General features: G+C 47.7%; 1 protein-coding gene across 1 annotated transcript; it reads left to right on the forward strand.

Moving 5' to 3' along the window:
• The first annotated feature begins 457 nt into the window (after positions 1-457).
• Positions 458-17457, forward strand: FBXO40 (F-box protein 40). Its single transcript, XM_056341924.1, has 3 exons — positions 458-1796; positions 7622-9520; positions 11524-17457. Exons 1-3 carry the CDS (start codon positions 1788-1790, stop codon positions 11719-11721), a joined length of 2106 nt encoding a protein of 701 aa, XP_056197899.1. The 5' UTR covers positions 458-1787; the 3' UTR covers positions 11722-17457.
• Positions 17458-17889: the final 432 nt, after the last annotated feature.

A 17889-nucleotide genomic window follows, 5' to 3' on the forward strand; every position in this document is an offset into this window, starting at 1 on the left:
CACAGGTGATGGCTTTTTGGAGTACAGCCATCACCTGCAGGCAAGGATTTGGAAGACCTGGGGGCTTGAGTGAGGCTTGGAGGCAGAGTACTGAGCAGAGTGAGGCAGGTCAAGGGCTGGCTGGCTGGGTCTGCACAAGCACTGAGTAACACGTGGAAGCAGTCAAAAGCACCACCAGTGTTCAGAATGTTTGGAAACATGGAGACCTAAAACCAGGCTGACATCGGCTGCCGGTAAAATTAAGGCAGAAGGTAGCTTCAGTTCTGACAGCAGCTACTTCTGAAGCCCTAATTATTCTAGTAATGTGGGATAATTCAGACAAAGGGAGTTTACTCCTAAACCAGTAATACAGAATTTTGGGAAGAATTTTTACTTCATGTAAAAAAGTGAGGCACACAAGTAGCATGTTTTTAAACACAGTCTAAAAAGATAATGACAACAGTGAAGGCTGAAAAATGACCCTGAACTTTGGATGGGGGGTGAGGGATGGAAGTGAACGAAGTAAACAGATCAGCAATCATGTTGTGATTGGGTGAAATTTGGATTTAGGCATATTACCACTGGCCCCCGTTTCCCCCAGTGCAATGGGATGACAGCAAATAGTATCACGATAGTACAGCCCTTTCTAAAAAAGGCCACAGAGCCAGACTGCTAACCATATTTAGCTCTACTAAATTACAATTGGCACCAGCAAGCCTTGGTTGTCACCTACTGACATTTTGTTCAGCCCTGAAAATGAAAACACAGTTGCCTGCACTGTTTTAAATGATGCGAGTCACTGGGGACTTGCAGATAGGGAAAGATAAGGCAAAGCAGCAAGTTCATTGTGACTTAGGATCTCAGGGCCACTACCACCACAGTCAAAAGATGATGTTCTGTGTTTCTGAGGTGGTGAAAAGTGTTCATGTATGGCTTCAGGGTCACAAGAGGTGTCTTTGCAGCCAGCTAGGGTGAGAACCCACCAGGGAGAAGCAGTACCTGCCCCATCTCTACCCCGACCCTCACTGACAGGTAGTAGTACCTGTACATCTGTGCTCACCATGAGTATGAAACACTCACCATGAAACTCACCGTGAAAATGCTTTAATGGATCCACTCTGATGGTAAAACATGACTGCTCTCCTTTGTGTCCTCAGGTCTGGCTGAGAAAGGGTGACACTGGGAGCTGCACCCTTCGAGTTTCCTCCTGGTGGTGGAGGGGCTGGAGCTGGGGAGCCTCTTGGGGGTCCCTGGGAGGTGGGGGCTCAGATTTGGGCCATTCCTGCTCTTTCTGCCCACCCAGGGCCACCCTGGAAACCTGCCAGCACTGTCTGCACCAGCTGCTGGAGCTGGTGGCGATGGGAGCCGGGGGCACGACAGCTCCAGCAGCAGAAACCCCAAAGCGGTCTGGGCAGCGAGGGGAGTTAAGTCATGCAGGGTAAACCTCCATCAGAGAGTGTCAGGGAGCTGGTGCAGGACTCCGGGAAGGGGGCTGGTCCTTTCCTCTCATGCGGGGGGCACAGAGTATTCTTGGTTCTGCCTCTCCCATCTCCCTGTGAAGTATTGCTCCAGAAGTGACAGTGTTAACAAATACAGTGGAGGAGACTGCTCTGTAAGCTGAGCTACACGGTCACATGCACAGGTTTTATTTTTAACATCCCAAAACTACTTGATGTTTCTGTCTGGGCTTGCTCCGTGTCCTCCCATTTCTTGTCTCTCTTTGCTTGCAGCTCTCCCTCACCCACCTCACTTCAACCCAGCGGAGCGCAGCCAGGAGGGCAAGTGTGCGGCACACACAAAGGGACTCTATGATTAAGGTAAGGCTTTGTAAATCAACTTGGAGTTCTTATTGATCAAACCTTATGCAGTGCAATGGTTACTGTATCGAGCTATAAAAATCAAGATGTCTTCAAAACAGCCTTAGTAATTAAGATGAAGCGGAATAATCAGACACAAGACGTCTTAAATGACACCCTAACACAGAGGCAGCTGGTAACTGTGAACACTTCTGTTGCATGCTACTCTAAAAAAAGTCCTCCATAACTTTTTCAGTGGATTAGCCATAGTTTGCAGCACTGTATCTGGGCTTTTAAAAAACTAAGATGTTGATTTTAAGATGGGAGCTTCAGCAGCAGGACATATGATAAATCAAAAATTCAATTTCTGTAGTTTTCAAGAAACTGGGAGAAGTGAGACAAGGAGATACAGTAAGGGTCAGAGGAGAGGGAAGAGCAATCTTGTGGCAAAATGCTGACTTAAAATCTGGTGAGTTTTGTAGAGTCAGACTGCAAACCACTTCGGTAGTCCAGGCAATGAATGATGAAGTAATAATCACAAGGGTTACAGGTACTACTGTACCATTTAGAGTTGTGGCTGCTTAGCAATTTTTATTCAGGAATCTTTTCTCCTTTGTTTTTTTATGACTTAGACCTTAACCTGTAGCTCTGAAATTCTCTATACTGGGCACCTGCCTTGGGCTGGCTTTCTTTTGTTTTGCTTAAAACAATTAACCATTCCTCTGAGTTCCTCAAGAAGTTTTCAGAAAAGTATATAAATGAGATTATTACAGAGCATAAAATAGAACCTGAGGCCAAAGAAAAAAAACCACAGTTTGGACCTTTCTGGGTTTTTTTCTCACACTGCAACTAAATTGGAACTTGTTATTTTAAAGCACTTGCTGAACTCAAACCCAACCCTGTTTCCCAGTTACCCATGCAAGGGGAGAGTTTGCCTGGCTGTCCCTACGAAGGACAGCACAGGGACCCCTGACATACAGGAGGAGCAGCAGAGCAGCTCTGTGCCACGGCCTCCCCCTTCTCCCTGTCCCATCTGCCTCCCACACGACTCCCCAACACGTGGGCTGCCCCGCACTGTACCGCCAGCCCAGGGGACCACTTCAGCACCTGGAATTTTGGGGTGGGTTTGTCTCAGGTGAGCTATGGCTATGTTGCACCAGGTAGAGAGGAACAAGAAATACTGCTGAGCCAGGTGTCACAGTGGGGAGCGCTGTGCGGGCTCTCCCCAGGCGTGCCCTGTGCTGCCCACGCCTCCCGGCTCTAAGCTGCGCCCCGCTCCTCCAGTACCAGCACTAGCGCACTTCGCTGGGCAGAAATTGCACGAGCAAGTTTTGGTGCTGCTTTACTGTGTGTAGGTATCAGGCTGGATGGTGCAACAGCTTCTCCTGAGCTCATGGTCCTGCGTGCCAGGTTTAGGGAGCTGAAGAGAAGCTGATGTCTGTGAGAGCCTGAGCAGCAGGCATGCTCTGGAAGAAAAGCAAGGAACATAGATTGAAGCCTTTGCCAGACTGATGCACTATACTGTGGACCTACTGCATCCTTGTCATTGTAAAGCGTATTTTTTCCAACCTGTTCCAACCCAAGCAGTTCCAACCCGTTCAGTAACTCTGAACTAGTGGCTATTGCCATGACACACTGCAGCCTCAGCCAGCGGATCCCCAGCTAGAAAACACAGAGACTAGCTGCCTAATTGTTACAGCTTCGTCCTTCCACCTTTGGGCTTATCTAACAGGCCAGCTGTCTCACAGAAAACCTTTTCATTCCACGTCTTATACTGAGGGTTTGAGGTTCCCCAGAAGGATTGCCCTGGAATCAAAGTGCCCCTATAAAATCCATGGGAAACTGCTCAAGGTCTGAGCTTCAAAAACCCTTTGCCTTGCACATGCTCAGTAGAAGCTTATCAGTGTTACTGATGAAGATTTTGTCTATACCTTTTATTTGCCCTTTCCACCTAACCTGAGGTGTACCATATTCACTGCCTGACTCATTTAAAGCTTGGCTGGCAACACCCATGTGCAAGATCAGTCTGAATGAGCAGGTGTGCCACAAAGGACAGTGATTCCACATGGTGGCATTCTTGGATTTGCTTTTTATTTTGTATCGAAGGACAGGACTTTAGAAAACTCAGGCCCCTGAGAATCGTGTACAAGGGTGCTATGGTATGGTTTCTAGCAGCAGTGTTTTCTTCCTCAACTCCAAGAAATAAATATATCTGTTTAGCAAAATTGAGACCCAAGCCTGATTTCTTGCTGTGATTGTTAAGTGCATAGTAATTAAGGAAGAGTGCTGCATGGAGAGAGAAGAAAAACTCTGGTTTAAGGAGACTTAGAAGCTCTCCTAAAAACCATGATTTTCCAGCTGGCTCTGCTAGGGGTTTTGTGCAGAAGGCATCCAACTGCCAGTGAAACATCAGAACCTGAGCATCCCCATGCTTGCTGTGTATATATATATATTGTTTTATATAAAATATTATATGTAATTCTATTTATTTTCATCTTTCTGTACCTTAATTCTACATCTGCTAAATAGAAGTAATAGTATATTTTAGCCTCAAGTGCACCTCTGGTGCTGCAAAGATAAATTCGTTATTCGTTGTGAACCCCCCCCCCCGAGTACTAAGATAATACGTATATTGAAAAACCCTATAAGGAAAATAACTCTGTATTCACATCAGGATTTAAGTATTATGATAAAAAAATGAGATAAACACAATATGCAGGGTAACAAGGATTAAAATAAATCAAGAATGGCTCCTATCTGGCCTATACACTTCACCAAAGCATTCACATTCCTTGAAAATATTTTTCTGCTGTAACATTATGTATAACTTTAACACTCTTGGCTCCAGCATTTGGATGCAAACTTTCCTGAGATCTTTTTAAGAGCTCCTTATCATGTTGTGAGTCTTTGAAAGATTGTTTTATGTTCATTTGCAATCTCATCTCAGAGGCACTCTTTAAGGAGATTATCTGGGGATTCTGGTGGCCCTTTTGGATGGTTCCTTGAAATGGGAGGCATCCCTTGACTCTGCGCGAAGAGCTCAGATACGATGTGTAACCTTAGTATGTCATATGTTCAGTCACACATAGCAAATGCCAAATGAGAAAAACAGTTATATTGTTCTGGCTGATTGACTGCAACTGAATTAAATACACATTTACTGAAAATAAATTGTAATTGGTGTATAAACTGTAAGGTATTGTCACTGAAAGATCTGCTCCAGACAGAGACATATCTGCAGTTAGTTAGAATAGCAGCTGTATATTTTTAAACCTTACCTGATTTGCTGTCATGACTGCCTAAAAATAAAGATTTACCAAAGTGGACGGACTGTGGGCTGCAATTTGCATCCTTTCTTTCCACACTAGCTTGAACATGATTCAAACAAGCATTTCTGGTTTGATTTTTTTTTAACCCAGCTCATATGAAATTTTGCAAGTTGCAGGGAAACAAGAAGTTTACAGGTTTAGAGAAATGTTTCATCACCTGACAGATCTGTGTGTCACCTGCCTCTGGATGTTACGTATCAGACTTACCAAGGCAAGAATTTGTAAACTTTCCACTCAGGGTTTTGAAAGCTGTAGTTTGTGCACTGACAATAATACCACCACCTAAACCACAGAGCTAACTAGATCATCAGTTAAAATACAGAGCTCCTCATTACCGGCACATCAAAATAGAAGCAGCATTCAAACCCTAATAAATATCAGAAAAATTCTCTGTCCCCCTTCCTGTCCTCCAGCTCCACAGATCTGACAATGAGAAGCATGGAAATCATTTGTCTGAAAAGAGCAGCACATGTAAGTTAGACATGAGGTAAACTCAACTGAAAAATACCTGAATAATGATGAAGACTGATTCTGGATCTGAATGCTCTGATACGGTCACTTTTTGTAAACAAAGCATGTATTTTCTTGCTCTACACGAGTGGCTGGGGTTTGTTTTGGCATACTGCAGTGTAAAAGCAGGCTCCTCTCCAGGAACTTTGCAGTCAGTCCTTTCTGTGTTTTGGAGAACCATAAGGCCTGTGCCTCTGCTGTATTTTTATTTATCAATTATTTCTCTCTGAGAGTTACTTTTGCAGTGGAAAGTATTGTTCACACGTTCATGTTTTTATTGCGATGTAATGTACCCAGCCTTCCTCTGACCTTATGCAAGTCATAGCTGGGACTATTTTTAGAGATTATATTTGCAGCAAAATGTTACAAGAATGAGAGCAGCAAGGATGCTGCCAACGCGAAAGAAACCCATCTGTATCTCCTGCTCCTCTGAGCCATGCAAGAGTAGATGTAACTGGACAGCCCAAAGCAGGACAGACACCGCTCTAAACTGCATGTATTTAAGGGCTGGATGTGGCTGGGGCCACCCTGGTCAGACCCCTGGTGTCACCCTGTGCAGAAGCCAGTGCTTCCCAAGACAGGGCAAGGAATTTTATGATGAGTAGTTATGAAATATTATTTTTCTGCATTGCTGTCTCGAGCTCTTTCCGTGCAAAGGCAAGAGAACCTGAGCCTGGTACTTCAGAGTGTAAGTTTGTCCCAGGGTAAAGGGACCGCTCAGGACGTGTTCCTGTACTGCGCAGGACCGAGGGGAAGGGGCTTGATTCATCAGGAGGTGTAACTGTTATCGGTCAGCATTGGAAGTTGCAAAGGGTGGAAAAAAGATGAGTTGAGCAATTGATGCACATCAAATTCAAGCACAAACGGGTGGTCTGTAGTGACTGCAGGAACCCACAGGCATTGCCTTTCCCAGACATCTTTCCTCCTCTGGTGTTGCCCGTGACTTCCATCGCCCACGTGTGAAAGAGCAGCAGTTAAGACAGTGCCTTCGGGAGGGGAAGCAGCTTCATGGGTGCCTCTGCCCTGAGCCGGAGCCCGCTTCCCCCGCGGCACTCCTCGGGGCAGGCCCCTTCACCTGCCACTGCAGAAGCACTTGCATCTACGTCAATGACACTGCTGTCGTTTATTTAACCTTAGGAAAAAAAGCAAGTGTAGATTATTTTACTACCAATATCTATTTTTCCCCAGAGAAAATGAGAGTTGTGGGGCCTATGTAGTTCCTACTGCATAGAAGGGTGGTGTGGGAAGACTTGTCAAAAAGCTTTTTCTCATTTTCACATTAAAAAAAAAGTAAAAAAAAAAGTGCACCAGGTTCTGTTTGGAAACAGAACTCCAGTTCCTCTTTATTGTTTCCCTTCCACAGACATTTGCAGTAGGCTGAACCAAGCCGGGGTGCAGCCCTAAAGCAAGGAGCAGAGAGGCAGAAGCTGGGAGTTTTCAACTTGCAGCAGCTCCTCTTTGGGCCAAGTTACTGGTTGCAGTTGAAGGTATCCAGGGAAGCAGCTCCAAGTAGTGCCTGAGCAGCCTCTCGTTCCCTAATCCAACAGCTGTACACAAGGGGAAGGGACCACAGGAGGTCCTACATGTTCTGCCTAAACAGCGTCTCGTACGGATGTTGTTGAAGAAGCCTGCTGGGCTGGCCGGACTTCTGGGCTGGCCCAGAACATTGTTCCTTATGCTCTTAGCTTTTTGACAACAGAAGGCATGCCTCACGCTAACCACCATCTCCATTTACTCGCTGTCAGACGCTGTGCTTCTGTTTTCTCATTTTTAGGAAGGATTAACAGCTATTGCCAGAAACTCTTGCAAGGGTAGAGATATTATGAGTGAGGGACCGGTGCCGGTACATGACTGTATGGAGCTGGCAGTCATTTGCCTACAGCCTTATTCCCACTAGAGGCACATATAAGCACCTAACATGTAGAAGCCAAGCATGGGCACGGAGGGTCTGCAGCCACCCCGGCTCCTTCGGGCAGTAACTCTTGTCTTCTTGTCTTTGCTACACAGCGCCGGGCTCAGAAAGCTGCCCTGGGCCAGCACAGGCACTGCGAGAGATGCTTCAGTCAGCACTGCCGCGTGCCGGCTGAGCCCACCGTCTCCTGCGTGGTGATCAGCTGCCGCCTCCACTGTGGGGCCACCTTCCACATGTGCAAGGAGGAGGAACACCAGTTGCTCTGTCCCCTAGAGCAGGTCTCCTGCCTCAACGCAGGCTACGGCTGCCCTTTATCCATGGCCCGCTTTAAGCTGGGGAAGCACCTCCAGGTCTGTCCAGCCAGCGTGGTCTGCTGCTCCATGGAGTGGAATCGCTGGCCAAATGTGGATTCGGACACCACCCTCCACAACAACATCATGAAGGAGACCTTGAACGAAGAATGTCTGGACACAGCCTTGGCACTCAGAGACCAGAAGATACTTTTCAGGACTTTGAAAATAGGTGACTTGTTTCCAGAGTGGAGGAAAAAGGATGTGGCGGAAGGGCTGGTGGATGAAGCTGTGGGTGGGGAAGAAGGTGCTGTGGGAGGAGCAGCCTGTGGTTCCCAAGAGGGTGACAACCAGTTGCCCGAGCTCAGCCAACGCGAGCGTGAAGATTTAGCGAAGGACAAAGAGGGAATGGATCTGGGGAGTTACAAAACCTGGGAGAACATTTTCAGCAAAGAGCTCCTGGCTTGCAAGGTAACAGGCTCGGCAACCAGCACAGAACAAGCGGTGGAGAAGGCTTCCAGGAAAACAGCATCAGCGTCGCATGCTGCCAGCTCCACGGAGAAGGCAAAGGAAGGACCTAAGGGCACAGACGAGGCAAAGGACCAAAAGCCTGAGCAAGTAACACCGAACACAGAAATGACAGGACTGGCTCCCTGGCAAGAAGGGGTCCTGGAGAGGCTGAAGAACAAAGTTGGTATAGGTGACTACAACATGTATCTGGTACATCACGGGGGAATGCTCATCCGCTTCGGCCAGCTAGCCGCTTGCACTCCCAAAGAAAAAGACTTTGTCTATGGCAACCTGGAAGCTCAGGAGGTGAAGACTGTCTACACCTTCAAAGTGCCAGTTAGTTACTGTGGCAAAAGAGCACGACTAGGAGATGCAATGGGCCACAAGATGCCAACTTCAGACAAGTCTGTGGATACCTCAGAATTGGGACTAAACCTAGAAGAACTACCTAAGGCAAATATAGTTACAGCCACCCTGCTGTGTGCACTGGAAAAAGAGCTGAAAGGCCATGAGATCTCTGAAGCAAGAGGTATCGATGGGCTCTTTGTGGATTTTGCAACACAGACGTACAGCTTTCCCCTGGAGCCCTTCTCCTCCAATGCTGTTCTAGCAGATACTCTGGATGAAGAGAGCCCACCAGAACTCCACATGGAGCTCTACACTGAATGTGTAACCAGGAGGCACAACAAAAGCAGTTCAGCTTTCACGTTCACTTGCAGTCATTTCTTCCGGAGGGATGAGTTCCCGTCCCACTTCAAGAATGTGCATGCTGATATTCAGTCATGTCTGGATGGATGGTTCCAGCATCGCTGCCCACTGGCCTACTTGGGATGCACTTTTGTTCAAAATCCTTTCTGCCCCGATGGACTTAAGGCCAAGGTTATATACAGCAAGCCCCTCAAGACATTTGCTATTAAGCCAGAGGTGGACCCGCTCCTTGCTGAGTCAGGGAAGTGCAGTCCCACGGTGGCTAATCAACAGAGGAGTAAGGACTTGCTGAGCAGCCTCCCGCTGGAAGTGCTCAAGTACATCGCGGGGTTCCTGGACAGCTTCAGTTTATCTCAGTTGTCCCAAGTGTCAGTGCTGATGAGGGACATCTGTGCCACTCTTCTTCAAGAGAGAGGAATGGTCCTGCTGGTCTGGGAGAAAAAAAGATATTCCCATGGCGGTACTTCATGGAAAGCTCACAAAAAGGCAAGTGCCTGTGACACTGGGAAACAGACAGCCAGGAGTTCTCCCCAGATAAAGCGTGAGCATAGTGAGGGACACTGTGTGTGAGCCTGCAGGTGTGGGGAAGCTTCATGAGGTCACGAATTTGCACCACAGTTGTCAGGGGTCAGGGCTGTAAGATGGAAGATGTCTAGCGAAGGTAGGAGGGTGTCATAGACACCCCTGACTAGCTGCACCTCCCCACCTGAGCTCGTCTTGGCTAACCGGTTTGCACATGCACCAGTTTTGGGCACTGGGAACTGAGAATTCCTGGTACTTAAGGGTTGCACATGGACTTTGGAAGAACTTGATGCTCATACTTTTTTGTGTTCTTTACAAGCCAATCTAGGGCATGTCAAAGCTAAAACGTGCTTTAAAACACCAAAAAGGTAAATAACAAGGAGATAGGGCTATGAAGGGAGCTCAGGCACTCGCATCGACCCCCCAGGGCTGTTGTGATGTGCCAGGAGTGCCGGGAGTGCCAGGAGTGCTGGGAGTGCCAGGAGTGAGTGCCTGGCGCGAGGGTCGTGGGCACCCAAGGGAGTAGGAAGCGCCTCCTGCGAGGCTGGGCGCCCGCGGTCTGGGCTGGAACATCACCGCCTGGACGGGCTGTGCCTGGAAAAGGTACGGACACAGCTCAGAGTCGTAGCTGAGCAATAGCTGTTATGGGGCGGCTTCTGGCCAGCTGATAGAATAGCCCGGGAGACTGGCACGAGCAAGCAGACAAGGCAGAGATCTAGGACAAATGATTTGGGGATCCAGGGAAGACTCCCAGAAATTATCTCAGGACCTGGATTTCAAGCAGACGACTGAAGATTACTGCCCATTGATTCTTATGAAATAGAAGCTTAGCACTGTTTATCACTCTTTATTAAGAGAAAGTACTTTTTATTAAGAGAAAGCATGAAGCATGGTGAGTTAAAAATCTGTGTTACACAAAAAAGTTTGGTGGCTGCAACTTGAATTAGCCCAATCCAGAACAGGAATTAGCCACTGAAATAATTTACTAGAGGATGTGGCTTCCTTCAGTAAAAGGAAAAAATTCCAGCTGAGCAATCATATAGTAATTAACTTCAGTTATTGTAGCACAATTTCAAACCAACAGCATTGAGTTTAAGGACTGTCTAACAATCTAACCCTTTTCACACTAGCTCTCTGTACTGACCACACAGGAGTCTTGTTTCCAGTGCACAGACTTTGCTCGAAAATGTTCTGTTTGTAATTAGTCTGAATTTCTTGATGGCTGTGTATAATAGCTATGATTGCTTAGGACTAGGACAGGGCCAGGTAATCTGTAGCACAGCCACCGACTGTCCTTCTTCCACAGGAAGGAACGGCTTTAGGGAGAAGAAACCTGCTATAACTTTAAAAATTCATTTGATTTAATGATATACAGCAAATATTAAAGTGACTTAATCACAGTCCTATCACTACATGCTAGTGTATCACCAAACGGTATGTGGAATCAGAAAATTTTAGCTGCACGTTTCTGTTTTTTACATTTCCCAGGCTTGTTCTGGTGCTGGGTAAATAACAACAGCGTTGTAATGTCAATTACTTTGAAGTGCTTTGGAAGGTCGTTATGAAGTCAGGTTTCTCTGAGATGCTGTCACACAAGCATGCTGTAGCCACTTTGCTTTATGAACACCCTGGATCACACTGCATGTGTGATGGAGCTTTCAGCAGAGGTGCAGTGGTCAGGTGTCCTTGTGTCCTGCACTAGATTGACACCAAACCCTGCAGAAGGACATTTTCCTGTTAAAAATGGCAGGTGATGCCTAAAGCAGCAAACCCAGTACAAGGTCCATGACAATACAGACCCCATTTTCACTTGCTATGCCACCCCTGCACGATCAGATGTTTGCTAGCCTGTCCAGTACAAGTGATGCACACCCACTATAAGCATATATAGTCTTTTCAAATCTTCTTCTATTTTTACCAGCATTCCCATTTTTTCTCCCCAATTTCTCTCCCCTTTCCTGTATCAGATCTGGCAGTTCAGCAGCCTGTTCTCCCGAGTTAACAAATGGCAGCGCAGCAACATCATGTGCATGTCAGAGCACCTGAAGAATTGTCCCTTCTACCAAGTGGAGCCCCGGACGGACCCCGTGATGCTGGCCGGCATGTGCGAATCTCAAGAGCAGACTCAAAAGACTTTGGTTTCTACCTTCAAGCGCAGAGTCTAAATAACCTGCTCCCGCTCTGCCACACTCCTTTCAGGGCCCTTGAAAAGAAGATTTGGGAATTTGGGTGTAAAGATTGTTGCTTCCAACTCTCCTTTGGACATACAAAACTGGCTTCTCCCCAGCTGTGTTTGAAATCTCCTGCATCTTTTTTTTTTTTTTTCTTCCCTTGCACTAATTTAACTGTTAAAATGTCAGCCACTCCTCACTGATATCACATGCTTTCTGTTTATGTTTCTGTTCCTTGCTTAATACAGCATCCTGAAGAAAGCAATAAGGATCTTGTGTGAAAACAGCATCTTTGCAACCTGGAAGGTAGGCTGCCGCTCCCGTCCCTTGTCCCTGCGAGAAGCAAGAGCAGTCGTACCTAGCTACGAGGTCTGAAACACCTCGGCTTTACTGGCAAAGCCAGGGTCTAGGAGCATGGGTAGACACCATCCTGCCTGGCAGACCTAGGGGCTGCTGGTCTGTCCTCAGATATGGGCAAAAGAAAAGGAGCCCCCACAACTAAGTGGATTAATTAGAACTCCAGTTCTAATCTTCTAGGCTCAGGAATTTGCTGCGCAGCCGCAGACCGTCATTTAAGACCCCGATGCAGGCAGGCTGCCCAGCTGAGCGCAAAGCTAAAGCCGAGCTCAGGGAAGCGTCCAAACCAACCCAAAGCGAACAGACTTGCTCTTTGTTAGAAATCACCAAGTAGCAAACACTTTCAGGTGTTCAATTGACTTTTTATATTTTTCAGTTAATAACATTCTCTGTTTTATTTAAAAATCCATTGAAGCCATCAAAGGCTATTTGAAGTCAATTTCAGAATGCCTCACCTGCTCAGTTGTATGTTGCGAATGGCAACTGTAAACAACATGTCAAAGAAATAACATTCTTTTCTAGAAAAGCAAAGGCACCCAGAAGCCCATTCTGTAACAGTACGGATAGTGTCTGCTTCAGTTAAATTGGCTGGAGTACAATAATAATTTTTTTTTTTTTTTACAGAGCAGAAGATTGATTAGGATTTGGTTTATTTTTTTAATAAATACACTAATTTAAAACCAGAATGTGCTTGTTGAGGCAACAGATGAGAGCAAGTGGGCAGGTTACCAACAGCACCTGTCTTACCACGCTATTTAAGCCCCTTTCGGAGGCACTAGCTGGAGACGCTGCAGTGACGGTGGTCGGGGGGATTCCCTGGAACGGCCATAAACCCATAAACCGCTCCGCAAGCCGACAGCAACTGCGCAGCCACAGCCGTGCTGACTCATGCCCCATTCTTTTTTCAGCTGGTAGCCAGAAGTGCAAGCTAGGGCCATGAGGTCTGCCTTTCACCTCACCATCTCGGGCATGAGAAGCTCGCTGGGAGCCGGGACATGTGCTGGCCTGGACCGCTGCTCCCCACGCCTGGCTGCCCGGGTGGAAGCTGGCCCCGGTGGATGGGCACATGCCACACTGGCCACCCCTGGCCCCAGGACAGACCTGGGATGAGGCAGCTGTGCAAGCAGGAGCCCTCTCTTACTGATAAAAATTGGTGATGAACCTGAGCTGGGCGCTTGGTAATTGAAGGCACAAGTTACGTGGTGAGCAAACCTGTGCCAAGAGCAGCTCGTCCTTCTCTGTGCTTGCAGCTTAAGTGGTTCCTGTGAGAATTTTAACCATACAAGGATGTTTTTCCTCTCCAGACACACACCCTCAGGAGCATATCAGCTGAGTTGTGGGGACAGTGGATTGATCTCAGGAGTAGGAGTAGCAGCAGTTACACTTACTGTCATATTTTTTTAATGCTGTTCTGTTTTCTGTCCCCAGAGATCCTTTCTGGAAAGTCTCATGATGCTTTACACATGAGAATAAACTTGTCTGCGCAGGTATCCTGTGAAAAACACAGCTAGCATGGCAGTTCTGTGCAGAAGAAACTGAAGCAAATGGACACAGGGAACGTAAGCTGGGCCAGGAGCAGTTAAAGCTGGGTGCTTGCATCCTTCACCCCATGGCTTAAGCCACTGCACAACAAACTGTCCATCCCTTAAAGCTGCCTATAAAAACTCACCTGTCCTCAAAACATCTCATAAGTTGCCTGATATTGTCACTCTGTTTTACCAGGGAAGCTGACAGAGGTGATGTAGCTGGAGCCCAACTCAGCCTCACATGGGGCACCCACTGTTGCAGCACAAGCAAGCTATCAGGCTGCAACAAGGCTTTTATGGTCAGCCAGATTCTACTGTCTGTGCCACTCTCCTTCCTCCAGAGATCAGATCCAACCCACCCCCCCCCCACCCCCCTTCAGGGCTATTCAACCACTTAGCAGGAACGAGCTACAGCTGCACATCATCCAGGTCCATCAACCCACTTTCTTCGAGGCAAGGCCACAGCTGCATATTAGCAATGCGAATCAACCCACCAACTTCATTCCTCTACAAGGTGAGAAGATACAGCCAGACTTCCCAGACTAGTCCCTACATGAGGGTCCTATACTTCACTGGTCATCTACCTGATTCTGAAAGATGCTGAGCACCCAACTGTAGCTGCAGACCAGGGCAGCTGCAAGTGCACGTCCCAAAATCAGGTGCCAGTATCTGCACTGGGTACTTAAAAACATATCCATAAAATTATGGATAGTTTGAGGAGAGGGAAAAAGAAGATGCTTAAATAATAGGGTCTCAGAGTAAGGCAGCGTTCAAGGCTGGTGTGAGAGATGGTTAGAAGGTTCAGCCTGTGCGCCATCTCCCGCTGCTCAGCCGCTCAGCTGCCCTGAAACCGGGGCTGATGTTCAGTGTGAATGGGGCTCGTGTCACCTTTAGTGCCAGTGTCACTGGCACCACTGCTGTCCTGCTGCTGGCCTCCTGTCAATGCCAGAGGATTTTGTTCTTGTATCTCCCTGCTCCTGGAGATCACTTGACTGCAGTTCCAGCCTTATTGCCACCGATCCTGCTCCTTCCCAGTGCCGCGGGTGCCGGAGCCAGCCTACAGGGAGGATGCAAACGTGCGGGTCAGAGACAGGAATGTCGCAACCTTCTCCTGGGATCAGCTGGGGTGCACATAGAACATCTGGGAGACGGGATCATTTTCCTTCTGGTACTGCTGTAGGGTACGCTGGAGAGATGCAGAGAGAGAGAGCGATTCACCCCTGTGAATATATAGATATACTTCTGTGAACTGTACATTTGGTTAAGTAGCCTTCAGCATGGATGCTGGAAACCCACGGTCATCTTCAGGCTGGTCTGGTTAGGCTGGCCCTGGAAGGGAGACAGCTCTGTGGGCAAGGGGGGGGCACCCTTCCACCAGCATAAGAATGCCGGCTTCAAGCTGCTCCTTACCGTGCCCTGCACTGAACGCTGGTGGGGGGCTGGGGGCTGGGGGCAGGGGTGATTCCATTGATCAGGACATGTGCCAAGCCAGGTCAGTGCCAACGGTCCTGCTCATTAGCAGAGTTGGCAGAAGCTTTGGGGAGCTGCAAGGAACCGAGTCTGCCTGCCCTGCTTGTCTTGGTGAGCATAACGCTGGCTTAGAAGGCAAGGGGCTTCAGCGCGGGTTCAGCAAGTCCTTGGGCTCCTCGTTTAAGCTTGTAACCAACAGGAAGTGAAAACCCTTCCTAAATTGCAGCTTGAGGGATTTGGTAAGAAGAAAGTGAGCATTTGGTGTTTTCCAGTACAGGTCTTCTGTTGTGGAGGGGTCTGAACTGGAAAAGGGGATCCAAGTCCAGCAGAGCACTGAGGTCACGCTCAGTCAGATCCCACACTCAGGACCTCCGTGGCTCCGGTCCCATTTGTGTTGCCCACAAATCTTGCAAAGGGTGCGAGCAACGCTCCGCACACCCCAGGCTGGCACGTTTTGTGGCGTTTCCTCTTGTTGGAAGAACAAGAACTGAAACGATGGTATCATGGAAATCAGAGAGGTGAGAGCAGGGCAAAAAGGCTCGGGACAAGAGAACAGGAATGGGGGAATAGGAATGCATTTGGTGTCACAAGGAGAGGCAAGTGAGACAGGTAAAAGGGCACAGAGCTGAAGGGAACCGAGGTGTGGAAGAGGTGATGCAGCTGCAAACAGTTTGGGAGGGAACAGTTCAGTTCTGCAGACGCTGGGAGGGCAGGAGCAGTGTTTAGGAGAGCAGAGGCGTAAGGGGAATGGAGACTTGATGTGATTTGGTTTGGTTTCTGCTGACAAAAGAAGAGATGTGGGTGAGCCTGGTGAACGCGGTGAGATGCAGGCTGTTCCGCACCGTCATTGACACAGCGGACTGTGTTGTTGAAACGTGGGCTGAGGGGCCATGGCAGAACCACAGAGTCACACACTGTGATGCTCCCGTGGGCTCATCATTTGCCACCAATGACAGACTTGCTGGACAAACGCTTCTTGAGGAAGGCGCTGGAGATTCCCAGCCCCTGTTATACAGCGACCTGGGGCAGATGATAATTATGAGGGGTGAAAGGGTAGGTCCCCTGCTGACATGTATCTAAGTCAGGGTTGGGGGAAGAAATTACTCTGACTCGCAAAACCAAGTAAGCCCAGATAAGGTGAAGTTTATCGAAACAGTGTTGGTTATTTTGCAAAACTCTGTAACTCCTTGTCGCTTTCTTAAGAATAAAAATGATTATAGTTTAAAAAAATGCAGCAAAATCCAAGTCTTAGCTTGTTTTCTTAATTTCATCACATTAATGTTTGTTTTGATTTCAAATCAGAACTGGTAGTTCCTGTCCTCTCATATTCATTACACTCCTTTCCTCTGCTCCACTCTCTGCTACCATTTTCCTGGTTGAAGACTATTATTTGTATTTTTTATTTAAATCTATCCTATGCTTACTTAATTTTAACAATTATTTTGATCTTGTCCTCTTTGCATAGCCACTTTCTCCTTCCTGGTTCAGTTATTATAAGAAAAACTTTCTCTGCTTACAAAAGTCCATTTTCCAGACTGATGTTACATTTGATCTAAAAACATTTGAAGAAGAATTTTCTTTGCCAATCTCTGTCCTCACTCTTCACCTTGTGGCTGTTCACCCAGGTGCTACAGAGGGATGCCTGCTTCCCCGCTTGAGGTGCAGGTTCCACAGCCACTGTGCGTCTCTCAGAAATCTTGAGTGTCTTTCACATCCAGTGTCCTTACCACTATAGTCCACTTTAAAAAAACTTCTTATTTCCTTAGGGTTTGATTTCTTTTGAAACAAGACCTGCATGTACAGGACAAGCCTATTCTTATTTAGCTTCCCACTTAATTTAGGTGTAAGGATTATGATCACACGCTCCAAATATATTTTTGATGACCACTTGCTCTATGACTTAATCACTATTTACAACCAGTGAATCTTTTGTAGGTTCAGTGATGGTTTTGTGGAGGAATTTGTCATCTGTCATATTGCGAATTATAGGCCTGGGGCCCCTTGTGATCATGACAGATTATTCTCTGGTCCGTTACTCTGCAGTTAGTTTCCCCATGGCAGCATGGTTCTTACTGGGATTTATCTCTTTTAATATTAGTTCCCTCCCTTCATATCCAGCTGTGATCCTGAGTGCTTCACAGCTGACTCTGAGCTGCAGCACTAAAAAGCCTCTTTTAACTTTCTGAGTTTGATTTAAACAGCCTATAGCATCACCCATGTGATGCTCAGGCACTATTTTTATCTTCCTTTCTACCAGTCCTGAACAGCCCAGTATTTTAATACCAGGGATGACTTATTCTACCATAGTTGCTTGCATGATAGCTGGTTTACATCCCGTAATAGCTGCTCACAGCACTTTCCTACCGATATCTGGAAGGTGGTTACAGAGGTAATGGAGCCAGAGCCTTCTCAGCCATGGCAGGCAACAGAAGCAGGGGCAGTGGCACAAGCTGAACGGAAGGAATGACTTCTGCCGGGAGTGTAATGCAGCACTGGAGCAGGGGCCTGGAGGGGTTTGATTCCGGAGACAAATTACTAGTGGCTTACTGCCCTGCGGAACAAGGTCTGCCACAGCTGCTGGAGCCCCCCTGAAGCAGCAACCCACCGCCCGCCCCACAGCCAAGCACAGGCTGCAGACCCCCCCTCAGCACCTCTGCAGAGCCGGCTCGCAGGCAGCTTGGGCTCCGCTGGAGCGGGCAGGGGACGGGGGAGGGGGGAGCCCTGCAGACATACTGCTGCTTTTGCCTGGGGGCACCAGTTGCACACATGCTCGTGCTCTGCTTCGCCAGCTGGCGGGAAGATGTGGGCC

Source organism: Falco biarmicus, chromosome 5, assembly GCF_023638135.1.
Source record: "Falco biarmicus isolate bFalBia1 chromosome 5, bFalBia1.pri, whole genome shotgun sequence".
Taxonomy (NCBI): domain Eukaryota; kingdom Metazoa; phylum Chordata; class Aves; order Falconiformes; family Falconidae; genus Falco; species Falco biarmicus.

Excerpts from the sequence above, each read along its gene's own strand:
- FBXO40 (XM_056341924.1), top strand. Across the intron at positions 9,521-11,523 it reads CATGGAAAGCTCACAAAAAG|ATCTGGCAGTTCAGCAGCCT; the intron begins GCAAGTGCCTGT and ends TTCCTGTATCAG.